Source organism: Panthera leo, chromosome E2, assembly GCF_018350215.1.
Source record: "Panthera leo isolate Ple1 chromosome E2, P.leo_Ple1_pat1.1, whole genome shotgun sequence".
Taxonomy (NCBI): Eukaryota; Metazoa; Chordata; class Mammalia; order Carnivora; family Felidae; genus Panthera; species Panthera leo.
This window is the reverse complement of record NC_056693.1, coordinates 2,940,949-2,952,857: the sequence shown is the minus strand read 5'-3', so window position 1 is coordinate 2,952,857 and position 11,909 is coordinate 2,940,949. Positions and strand designations below refer to the sequence as shown.

The window sequence follows — 11,909 nt, the reverse complement described above, 5'->3', positions numbered from 1 at the left end:
TCGGGTGAGCGTCCAGGTGGCCGCCTGGACGGATCAGCTGCGAGCGAGTCGTCAGCGTCAGCCCAATAATCGGCTCTCTGGAGAGCAAAACCCTCCCTCGTTCCTTCGGAGCCTCAGTTAGCACACCTATGAAATGGGGCCACAGTGAGAGGAGTTAGGTACAGGGTCCAGCCTTGGGCCCTTGGGAGGCTCTGGGGTGGGGGGGGGGTGGGGGAAATGGGTGAGTCCCTTTCGCTGTTGTCTCAGAAGAGAAAGGATTGGATTCGAGGTGAGGTGGGAGGAGTTGAGCCTCCACAGGTCCCTCTTCATTAATCCTTAGCTGGAGGCCATCTCCATGACAACCCTGGCTCCTTTCCAGACCCTCTGCGCTCGACACCGAGCAGGTCTCCAAGTGGGCGGGTCTTGTCCCTGGGGCGGTGCCTGAATCTAAGGGGGCGGGTCTTGTTTCTCAAAGACAGATTCTCTTTTTTTTTCTTTTTTTTTTTTTTTTTTTTGCCCCAGGGGATGAGTCTGGTTCCTGGATCCCGGGTTGCCTCCTTTACATTTTTTTTTCTTGTGAGATACGAGACTCATAGACTAAAAGAGCACGATACAAATGCACAGTTAGCAAAGAATCATCAATGGATCACCTGATTAAGACATGGAATGTTAGCTCCCACCCCAGAGTCCACAGAAGATTGGGCGTGATGCATCCAACCCCACTGTTCTGAGTTTTTATGGGCAAATGTTTTCCTTGCTTTTCTAGATGGTTCACGACCCACAATACATCCTAAACAGTATTATAGTTTTGCTGGCTTTATGAATGTGATATAAATGGAGTCATACTCCATGGGCTTCTTCTTGCCTTCTTGCATTGGGTTTCTTTGTAACTTTCATCCATGCAAATGTGGGTTTCTGCACTCCTTTCATTTCATTGCTGTATAGTATTCCACAGCATAATATAGCACTGTTTATTGATCTGCTATACTGTTGATGGATGTCTTATTCTGTTCTGGCTGCTGTAACAAAATACCGCAGATTGGGTGGCTTGTAAACAACAGAAATTTATTGCTCACAGTCCTGGAAGCCAGAGGTCCAAGATCAAGGCACCAGCATGCTTGCCTTCTGGGGAAGGCCCTCTTCTAGGCCCTCATGGCCACTGCCTTCTTGCTGCGTCCTCACATGGTGGAGAGGACTAGGGAATCACTCTGGAGCCTTTGGAATGTGGTCACTAATCCCACGCATGAGGACTCCACCCTCGTGATTTAAGCACCTCCCAATAGCTCCATCTCCAAATACTGTCACACTGGGCTTTAGGATTTCAACATATCGATTTTGATGGGGACACAAACATTCAGACCCTCACAGCGATGTTCCAGTTGTTCAGAGTTTGAGGCTGACCATATGTGCTGCTGGGAGTGTTTTTCTATGTGTCTCCCAGTGCAGGTGAAGGGATTTCTCTGGGGCTTGTGCCTAGCAGTGGGATTGCTGCATCGCGAGATATGCACATCTTCAGCCTTGTTAGAGCATGCCAATCTCCCAGGCATCTTATATTTAAGAAGCTCAAAATGGAATTCTTGATTCACCTAAACCCCTACCCAAATGTGTTCTTCCCCTTTTCTGTTCTTAATTCAAAATGCCACCACTCAACCAGACCCTCTTGATTCCTCCCTTTCAGTTACACACACACACACACACACACACACACACACTCACATTCTACTTACAGAATTCATCTCGAACCCACCCATTTCTCTCCACCACTAAGGTCTGGCCACCCCCCCCCCCCCATCTCTCCTACTGGATTGCTATAGTCTTCTGCTTCCACTGTGCCCCTCCAGTTCCTTCTCCACTCAGCAGCCAGAGGGAACTTTGTAAAGTGCAAGAGTGATCCCATCCCTCCACGTTAAAATCTTGCTTTCGATGACCTGGAGAGCCCACCAGCCTCTGCGTGACCTGACCCCTCGACCTCAGTTCCTCCCTCTTCTCCGTGCCCATCCAGGCATCCTCCTCGCTGGTCTCTCGCCACCCTTCAGGTTTCAGATCAAATGCCACCTCTGTAGAGAAGCCCACAGGACACCCGAACTGGGATGGCAGAGTCACTTTCTTAACACCTCTCCTCATCTCCTTCAGATGCTCAAAACCATCTGGAAATTACTCTCCTTTCTTTGATTACTCTTTTCTCCACCCTATCGCCCACACACTAAACATATAAACCCCATGAGGAGTTATTTTCTTTGCTGTTGGATCCCCAGAGAGGATTACAATGCCTGGCACAGAATAGGCACTCAGTACAGGAATGTAATCTAGTGCACAGAAGACAATACGAATGGCTGACCCCTTCCCTGATGGGCAAATCCTATCCTAGGAATTGGATGTAAGCGTTCAAGGTACAAATTTGGACACCTGGAGGTGGAGTCTAAGAGATAGGGTCTCTGCTTAGGGGTAGAACTTTTCGTTAAGGAGATAGTTTGGTTTTTAGGGGGTAAGTCTTATGGGATTGATGGTTTCTAAAGGGCATGTTTAGCCCATTGGAGATGGATGTTGTTTTTAAGGGACTGGGTTCCCTTTTGGTGAGACTTAAACCCTTTCTGATTTTAATGGTCGTGCACTCTCGACTCAAAATTTGTCAGGAGGGAGGGAGGAAAGATCTTTATTTAGGGGGCCTGTCCTAAACCAGGGAGGGAGAAACTCCCACCTCTCTGGAGCCAAGGATCAGAAAATGAGACATCAGTGACTGACAGGACAAGGTTTATTGGGGTCCTGGAGACATTAGGGAGTGGGATGAGGGGGCAAGGTCGAGGCTCACAGGGGGGAACCCCCTAGCCAAACCCCCTTCCCCCTTGGGGTTGAGGGGAACACAGAGACAGACAAACCAACAGAGATGGAAAGACTGACAGGTGCTACAGCAGAGTGGGAGGAAAACCCCAATGTCCACCACCTCCCATTCAGATGAGTTCACAGGATGGGGAATGACGTGGACTGGCCCACACTCCAGAGCGAGGGAGGAGTGTCTGCCGTATTCACCTAAGGAGGGTGGGGGGCAGGCCACAGTCTGGACCAGCCCATTCCAGTGGACAGGGGCGTGTATCTGAATCAGTTCATTCTACTGGGCAGGAGGGATTTCAAACCAGCCTATTCTAGTGGTTGGGGGTGGGGAAGATCATTAGGGTTGATCCATTCTGCAGTAGGGGAGGGAGACCTAATTGGGGAGTGGGGGCTGAGGGCAGGGGACATCTACCCTGGTCCTCTTTCAGCATAAGGAATGAAATGGGGTGGGGGCGGGGGAAGGCAGATTCCGGCTATATCCATTTTTTTTTGGGGGGGGGGGCACCAGTGACTGGTGGGTAGCATTTGGAGGGGATCTAGGGAAATTCGGGGTCATGATCTCCCCACATTCTCCAGATCAAGGTCGTTGGGAATGATGGCTCTCAGGGAGAGGGGCAGCCTTCCCTTGGGGGAGGGGAAAGGTGCCCATCTGTCATTATTAGGGTCCTCAAGATGAGAAGTACTTGGGAGACCCATTTCTCACTGCTAGGTCCCCACAGCTGGGAGGCTGCCTATTGACTTGGGGGTGCCCAGCGTATATTCCAGGGGTCTCACACTCAGGGGTCCTGGACCCCGGAGCTGAGGAATCTCTCCGTTTATTTGCTGCCCTCCAGCTCAGGGCCCTGTGTGGGCGTCTGGTGGCCCTGTCTCTCCAGCCAGGGTCCCCTTGCTCCAGGGCCCGTGGATCTGGATCCAGACCGGGCCGGGCCCAAGTCCAGCCCCGCCCCGGGGAGGGGCGGTTGGGCGGAGGCGCGGCCTGGCCGTCAGTCCATGCCCCGGTGCAGCTTCAGGTGCCGAGAGAGGTTGCTGAGCGTGATGAAGCCCTTGCCGCAAATGTGGCAGGGAAAGGGCCGCTCGGTGCCGTGCAACAGCCGGTGGCGCTTGAGGTAGCACTCGTGGCGGAAGAACTTGCCGCACTCGAGGCACGGGAACGGCTTCTCGCCCGTGTGCACCAGCACGTGCCGCTCCAGGTCGCGCGGGGAGCGGAACAGCTTCTCGCACTCGGAGCAGCCGAAGATCTTCTTGCCCCGGCCCGAGCCGGACGCGGCCTCCCCGGCCGCCGGCTCCCCCTCCGGGGCCGCGGGCGTCGCCTCCGCCCCTCCACCCTCGCCGTGGCTGGCCCGCCGGTGCTCTTCTAGGGCCGCCAGGGCCGCGTACAGGGCCCCGCAGTGGCCGCAGCCGTAGGTGGCGGGCCCCGAGTGGGCCTCCAGGTGGCTGGCCAGCGCGGCAGCTGACGCGAAGAAGGTCCCGCAGTCGCACTGGTACAGGGTGTCTTCCGGCGCCTCGGCCACGGCCGCGGGCGCTGGGGCCTCCCCGCCGCCCTCGGGGAGCAGCCCCCGGAGCTCAGGCACGCCGCCCCCGGCGTGACCCAGGAGCAGCCCGCCGTCCCAGGCCGGCTGGGCGCTGCCTGCCTCCGCAGGACCGCCGCCTCCGCCGCCGTCGGCCGCCCCCGCGGCCCAGGCCTGCGCAGGGGGCGCGCCCGGGCCCTGCAGGTCGTGCGTCAGCTTGTGCCGCTCTAGCAGCGCGGGGGCGTTGAAGTCGCGCTCGCAGCGCGGGCACTTGAAGGGCTTCACATCAGTGTGCGCCGCCCAGTGGGCCGCCAGCTCGCGGCCCTGGTCGAAGCGCCGCGCACAGGCTCCGCAGGCGAACGGGGGCAGTGAGGCGGCGGCCGCGGCTGCGGCCTCCGCCAGCCCCCAGCTGCCCGGGCCCGCGCCCGCCGCCTCTGGGCCCTCTCCGCCAGCAGCTCCCGCACCCCCGCACACCGAGCAGGGGCCCACGTTGCAGCAGACGGAGCAGGGCGCGCTCAGGGCGGGCAGGCCTGGGCCGGGCTGCAGCGGAGACGGGAGCACCCCGCGGTGCTGGCGCTTGAGATGGCGGCCCAAGCTGGAGCGAGAGGAGAAGCGCAGCTCGCAGACCAGGCAGCAGTAGGGTTTCTCACCAGTGTGGACGACCTGGGAGGGAGAGAGGGAGAGCGCGGCATCAGAGCCGAGGGTCCAGCCTGCAGGGCGGATTCCTGCCCTCCGGAGTGGCCTTGCCTAGCTTCGACCTCCTCCCTCATCTTCTCTGATTTGGGTCATGTTGCGATTCTTTCTGCCCCTTCCCTCACAGGACCTTTGCACGTGCTGTTCCTTTAGGCTGGAGAACTCTTCCTCTCATTCGTTCGGACTAACTCTTACTCATTTTCACCAAGCCCACCTAGGAAACTGGGACTCCCTGGGAGAATGGCTAGGTACTAGGGCTCTGAGCACTAACAAACCTGGGTTCAAGTCCCCCTCTGCCTTCTACTTGCAGTGAAAACTAGACAAGTAACATCATCTCTGAGGCTCTGCTTTTCTCCTCTGTGACACGGGCACAAGATGTGCCATCTCACAGGTCGTTGTGAGTATAGGATAAAATCATCGCTAAATAGCTGCTCAATTCCTAGAAATTGTACTTATTATTGATAAATGTTCCGACCTCCTATGGATGTCCTCTAAGGTGGTGGATATCAGGAAGAGGTGGGGAGGATCTTTCATAATCCCCTGGGATGGGAGGTGGTTTTTCAAGGTAAATGTCCAACCTTCTAGAGCAAGAACTGTCCAACAGAACTTTCTGCACTGATGGAGGTGTTGTGTATCTTCACTGACCAATATGGCAGCCACCAGCGACACCTGGCTTTTGAGCAGGTGAAATGTGGCCAGTGTGTTACACAAGACTGTGCCTTACTGATAGTGGCCCTTGTGGTTTATTTAAAAGTCTGGGAGTACTAGAGACAGATTTTGAGCGTCCAGTCCTTTTGGTTGGTAGTGCCTGCCTGTTGAACTGTAAAGCTAAGTGAGAAAGCACAGCGCTGTCTGCTGCCCAAAGTGGGGCCCTGTGGCTCCAAGGGTGTGTCCAGCCCAGGGAGGCCAGCCTGAGCCCAGCCTGCGGGACTCACCTGGTGGTGCAGCAGGCCGGTGGAGTCTCGGAACCCTTTAGGGCAGGCAGAGCAGCGGTAGGGCCGCTCGCCGGTGTGCGAACGCAGGTGGTTGGCCAGGTTGAAGCTGTGTTTGAAGCCCTTGCCACAACGCGGACACGCGTGGGGTTTGAGTGCAGTGTGCCGGGCGAAGTGGCGCCGAAGGTCCGAGCGGTAGCGGAAGCTCTTGCCACACTCACTGCAGTGAAATGGGACCCGGGGAGCAGCAGCAGCGGGAGGTGCTGGGGCCGGGGCCGGGGCGGGGACCGGGGGCACTGGCAGCGGGGCATCATCCATGGTGGCGTGGTGGGAGGGCAGTGGCGAGTGGAGGCTCTCTCTGGAGCAAGGGGAGACATGGAGGGCAGGTGAAGCAGTCAGCTCCCCATCAGCCCTCTCCTATCAGTCTCCTTGGACTCAGGACCCGCTATCTGTCCCCTGGGAACCCTTCCCACTTCCCTCCAAGCTACACTCAACCTCCAAGCCACGACCACCCATCGTTAAGCCTCCCCTTCTCCTACAAACCCTCCTCTCACTCATCTGCCAATCTTCCTAATTAGTGCCAAGTGGCTAATACACTCCTGAGTGTTTTTAAGCCTCTTCTCTACTTGGACCCCCCCCCCCCACTTCTCCCTAAGCCCCGCCCACTGTTAGGCCCCAGCCACTCTGAATCAGGTCCCACCCACTCCTCCTCAAGTTCGAGTTGCCTCTTGAATTCTCTGACAAGTCCCTTCCTCTCTGAAAGTCCCTCCCAGTCTTCTTCGAGAGTGAAAGTCATCTTCGGGGAAAAGATTCACATTCCTAGCAAATGAGTGGGACAAAGATTTGGGGCCAAGTGCACTTGGTTCAACCTTCCAGGGCGACCAGGAATGGTCCTGGAACCTCTGAAGAAACCAACTGTCCATCTGCAGAAAGTCTGTCCATCTGCACAGTGGGAGTAACAGGGGTACCTACCTCATGCAGTGGAGATGAGGCGTAAGCAAAACTGTGGCAGTGCGTGCCGCGCCCTGACTCAGGCAGGGACCCAGCAAAGGCTCAACAGGCAAGCTGTTCTGATTTCTACTGCCTGCCAAGTTCCTCTGAGATTGCTCTCTAAATCCTACCATCTCTTCTCCGCTAAGGTGCGCCTCCAGAACGCCACACAGGTTGTCGTCTCCACCTAGCCTGTAGGGGGCCCGTCCTTTCCAAGACCCCTCCACTCAGCCTTCCGGGGGGAGCCCCTTCCCAGCCCTCCAAATCATTGCACTTACGTTATGAAGACTTGTTATTTCCACTAAGACTAATTACACGCCTAAATCCCATCACCTCACTGCGCCCACTCCTGCACAAACTACTCCCCTTCTACTCTAAGCTCCGCCCACCTGTGCCCTGAGTCCTATTCCCGCTCCCCCCCCCCCGCCCCCCCCACTCAGCCCAGGTAAGTCCCTTCCACCCTTCGACCTGGGACCCTCCTAGCACTCTTTGGCCACGCCCCTTATCAAGCCCCACCCATTGCTAAGCCCCACCCATTTTCTACCCATAGTCCCGCTTCTTTCACTAAGCCCAGCCTATTTCCATTCTAAGCCCCGCCCCTCTGGAAGCTCCTCCCCGCAGCTGCTCCGCCCCTGTCGCCACTAAGCCCCGCCTCCTTCCCACCCAGTCGCCTGCAGGACTGGCCCCCCCCCTCCCCTGTCGGCTCTGGGACCGAGGCCCTGAGTACCGGCCTTTTGTGCCCCTCCCCCCTGTCCCTAAGAGGTGCGGCCCGGGGCGCCCGGGGTGGGAGCAGGTCAGGCGCGACCCGCAGCCGGGCGAGTCCACCTCGCTCGCACGGAGCGGGGGTTTTGGAGCCCTGGGGCGGCCCCAGGAGGCCGGGAAAGTCAGTCGGCTTTTCTCTTTAATTACTTACACCTCCCTCTGGGCGCCGACATTTTGGGCAGCGGGGGCAGCGTCACTTCCACCCGGGGGCCCCTCGACTTCCGCCTCGGCTCCCTGCTCCCCCACACTCCTTTCTCCCGCCCCCTTGGCTTCCCCCTCCCCACCGCCCGCCCTTATCCCTGTTTCCCGTCCCTTCCCCAGCACTGGAAGTTGGGGAAGCCAGGGTGGCGCCATCTTTGGTGAGGGCAGAGTGGGGCGGAGCTAAGGGGGGGGGAGGACTCCCGGCGCCATACAGACTGAGGGCAATAGGCTCCCGCCGCGGCCTCCTGCCCTCGGTGTCTGTGCTGGCGGGAGTTCACGTTGATGAGGGCAGATGTGATTCCCTTTTCACAGCCTTAGACTCCTCCTGTGTAGGATGTAGCTTTGAGTCCGGAGAAAAGAAAAATCAAAGTTCGGCGACTTTGGTAGAGTTAGGAGGAAAGAGCAGGTCCCATGTTGTTGTCAGCCCTCCAGGGGGTTTTGAAGCCTATCAGGCGCCATGTTAATTACGGGAACAAGCAGCCATTTTCCCGCTCCTCATCCTTGCGGTACCTGCCTTTGATTGGGTCACCCGGCTGGGTACTTTGTGGGAGGAAAGACATTTCTATGTGGTCCAGAATGTGTTGGTGGGGTTATTTCCCGCTCGGGGCCAGCGAAGGCGACGGGCGCGCAGGCGCGTTTTGGCTGCAAGGACGTGACCGGTCCTTAGGACCCGGCGCGTCCTCTTTGTTCCCCGCGGGCGCGGGCCCGACTGAGAGGGAGTGGGGGAGGGAGAGGGCGGGGCCGTCCCCAAGCGCGCCGCCGAGGGGCAGGGCCCCCTGGCCCCCGCCCCTTCCCACGCGCCGGCCCCGTCGCCCCCGCGCGCGCACACTCGCGAGCCCAGGCGACATGCAAATGAGGTACCCGAGAGGCGGGGGTCCGGGCGGGGAGAGGGGAGCGGAGGGAGGGGAGGACCGGGGCCGCGCGCTCCTGGAGCGCGCCCCCACACCTGCTTCTGCGCCCGCGCCCGCCGCAGCGCGCGCGCCGACCTCGCGCCCCGCGGAGTCGGCCCGGGCGCGCGCGCGCAGACCCCCTTCCTGGAGGCCCTCGCCGTCCGCGGCCCGCGCGCCGCTCATTGGCCGCCGCCCCCGCAGGGCCCGCCCAGCGCGCTCGGGCCGCCGGGCGCGTGCCTGCACGGGGGTGGCAAAGGGGCAAGGGGCGAGGCCCCTGTTCCGGAGACCCCGGTTCTAGTCCAGGCCTTCCTACCGGAGCGAACCATGTGATCGTGGAAAAGTGGTGGCCCCTCTCTGGCCTTCAATGTATGTGCCTGTTCCAGTGGCACCTGCAGCCCCAGCTGTTAACTGCACCTCTTCCTTCCTCACTCTCGCCTTAATTACACCCTAGTTTCATGGTCCCATGCTCTGTCGATGGAGGTCATGGTGGTGATGGTAGTTTACTGAGTGCTTACTATTACCGACTGACAACTTGCTATAGCCATTTTACAGAGGTGGAAACTGGCCCAGAGAAGCAAAGTCATTTGTTAATTAATGGCAGAGCTGGATCTAACCCAGGTGTAAGGAACCCTATGGTGTCCCCTTGTCTCCTTGGGTGCATTTCTTCTCACTCCCTGCGCCTTTGGGGTCCTGGAGATCTAGTTCGAGTCCTGATCTCGCTCTTGTTTGCAGAGAGGGCTTGGGCAACTGACTTGGCTTTCCTGTGCCTCTGTTTCCCCAGCTGCAAAATGGGGGTGATGTACCATTATTCAGAAAGTTGGCGTGGGGCTTAGCTGTCAGTGAGTGCCTAGCTGATATCTTCTAGGCACTTCTGTGCACTGAGCACTTTATGTGTATTATCCCCATGCCATGTCTGTGAGAGTAAGATGACCTATTCGTCCTATTTTGCAAAAGGCTTAATGGAGGCTCAGAGAAATAATTGCCCCAGACCACACAGAGAGTGAGTGATAGACTCAGGAGTTGAACCCAGACCCTGTGAGTTGGGAGCCTTAACAGTTCCCATATATTTCTTCACCCACGACTTGGGGCCAAACCACCTGGGACCACCAGTCCCTGTCTTCTCCCAGTCCTGAACTCCCACACTCCTCCCACTTTGCCAAACAGAAGCGGGACAAAACATCTAGGCCTCCATGGCTCAGGTTTGATGGGTTCTTTGTTTTGAGGATCGCAATACTGGCCCATACCCTTAGTTGGACTCTATCCTATCCTCCTATGAAGATTTTCCTTTATTTTGATTCAAGATGACTCTGAGCTTCTAGGAAGGGGGTGAGGGAGGCTTAGGAGACACCTGTGTGGCTAAAGGTAGTGTCTTTTTACCAAATGGTTGGAATTATCTTGCTATTTTACCCACCAGTGTAGCTATAACTGTCCAGGTGAATGTTGGCCATGCCCAGGTCGAGAGACTCAGACCAAGGGATGGGCGAGGTGTTGGGGGACAAGGGATGACTCAGACCCTCCCTGCACTGACGGCTGCCCCCTCTCTTCTCTTAGCCCGGCTCCAGTGCCCAGACCCAAGCCCCCCACTGCTCAATGGACACCCCCAGCCCAGACCCGTTGCCTTCGCCTTTGCCCGGGGAGGAAGAGAAACCTCTGGCCTTACCTCCTCCTGTTCCCCGCGGCCGCCGAGGCCGGCGCCCTGGGGGGGCCACCTCCTCGAATCGGACGCTCAAGGCCGCCCTCCCTCGCAAGCGGGGCCGCCCCCCCAAGTCAGGGCAGGAGCCCCCGCTGGCACAGGGGGTGACAGCCCCTGTGGGCAGCGGCGGTGGCAGCGACCTCCTGTTGATCGATGATCAGGGTGTGCCCTATACAGTCTCTGAGGGGTCAGCGGCTGGTTTGCCTGAGGGCTCCGGCCCCAAGAAGGCCCCGCACTTCTGCCCGGTGTGCCTGCGGGCCTTCCCCTACCTCTCCGACCTGGAACGCCACAGCATCTCGCACTCAGAGCTGAAGCCGCACGAGTGCAAGGATTGCGGCAAGACCTTCAAGCGGTCCAGCCACCTACGGCGGCACTGCAACATCCATGCCGGCCTGCGGCCCTTCCGCTGCCCACTCTGCCCTCGTCGCTTCCGCGAGGCGGGTGAGCTGGCCCACCACCACCGTGTCCACTCCGGGGAGCGCCCCTACCAGTGCCCTGTCTGCCGGCTGCGCTTCACGGAGGCCAACACGCTCCGGCGCCATGCCAAACGCAAGCACCCCGAGGCCATGGGGGCACCCCTGTGTTCCCCGGACCCAGGGCCCGAACCACCGTGGGACGACGAGGGCATTCCGGCTACGGCAGGGGCTGAAGAGGGGGTGGAGGAGCCGGAGGGCAAAGAGCTGGCTTGACCCACACCCTGGGCCACCTGTCCCCAGGCCAGGTTTAGAGCTGGGAGTTCAGCTGGTGCTGAGCCTGGGCAGGAAAGCTGGGACGCCCTCATACCTGGTGGTCTTCCCGTTGTGGGAGGGGGTTGAGGGTGAGGACCTAAACTCCTGGGTCCTGCTGCCTTCTGCCACCCTCCCCCGGACTGACAGGCCCCTGGAGGCAGGGGCCTTGGAAATAAATATCTGCCTACTGGCTTCCTGTGTGTATTCAGTGATGGTACCAAGGCTGGCCCTCCCTTCAAATGTCCTCTGGTCGCTATGCCACCCTGATAGGAGTGCATCGAATTTGGGAGAACCCCATGTCATGTGCCTTGTTAGCTTGCCACTATGGGCTGGCTTGGAGGAAGGCTTTGCCCCCTCTCCCAGTTCCAGCAGACCCCAAAGTGCTCCCTGTAAATATCCACTCTAAGTAAAACATTGAACCTCTGTGCAAATGTGATCTAGGTCCCCATCCCCCATCCCAGCCATATTCTTGGAAATTCTGCCCCCACTACTTTGCCCCATCACTTCGTCCTGACACTAAGGAAAAACCGAGTTGAGGGTTGTGAGTAGAATTGACAACTTTGGTAAGGCTTACGTAGATAAGAGGTGTGGCCAGGAGGGGGCGGGGCTAGGGAAACAGAGGGCGGGGTTGGGGCTAAGGGGTGAGGCTGATGAGCATTGTGGGCGGGGTTTAGGGGGTAGGTGTTGAGAACAAGGGTGGGGCT

At 58.5% G+C, this 11,909-nt stretch overlaps 2 protein-coding genes across 3 annotated transcripts; one reads left to right on the top strand and one right to left on the bottom strand.

The window, feature by feature from the left end:
- Positions 1-2,610: 2,610 nt before the first annotated feature.
- On the bottom strand, positions 2,611-8,037 carry FIZ1 (FLT3 interacting zinc finger 1). Of its 2 annotated transcripts, none has more exons than XM_042920451.1 (3): positions 7,845-8,037; positions 5,945-6,299; positions 2,611-4,979 (listed from the first exon to the last, which is right to left on the bottom strand). In XM_042920451.1, the coding sequence occupies exons 2-3, from the start codon at positions 6,257-6,259 to the stop codon at positions 3,792-3,794; spliced, it is 1,503 nt and encodes a 500-aa protein (XP_042776385.1). In that variant the 5' UTR covers positions 6,260-6,299; positions 7,845-8,037; the 3' UTR covers positions 2,611-3,791. The 2 variants fall into 2 exon arrangements, with proteins under 2 accessions (XP_042776385.1, XP_042776384.1); XM_042920450.1 differs by lacking the exon at positions 7,845-8,037 and adding an exon at positions 6,914-7,326.
- Positions 8,038-8,654: 617 nt separating this feature from the next.
- Positions 8,655-11,661, top strand: ZNF524 (zinc finger protein 524). Its single transcript, XM_042918945.1, has 2 exons — positions 8,655-8,751; positions 10,336-11,661. The coding sequence occupies exon 2, from the start codon at positions 10,375-10,377 to the stop codon at positions 11,164-11,166; it is 792 nt and encodes a 263-aa protein (XP_042774879.1). The 5' UTR covers positions 8,655-8,751; positions 10,336-10,374; the 3' UTR covers positions 11,167-11,661.
- The last annotated feature ends 248 nt before the right edge of the window (positions 11,662-11,909 follow it).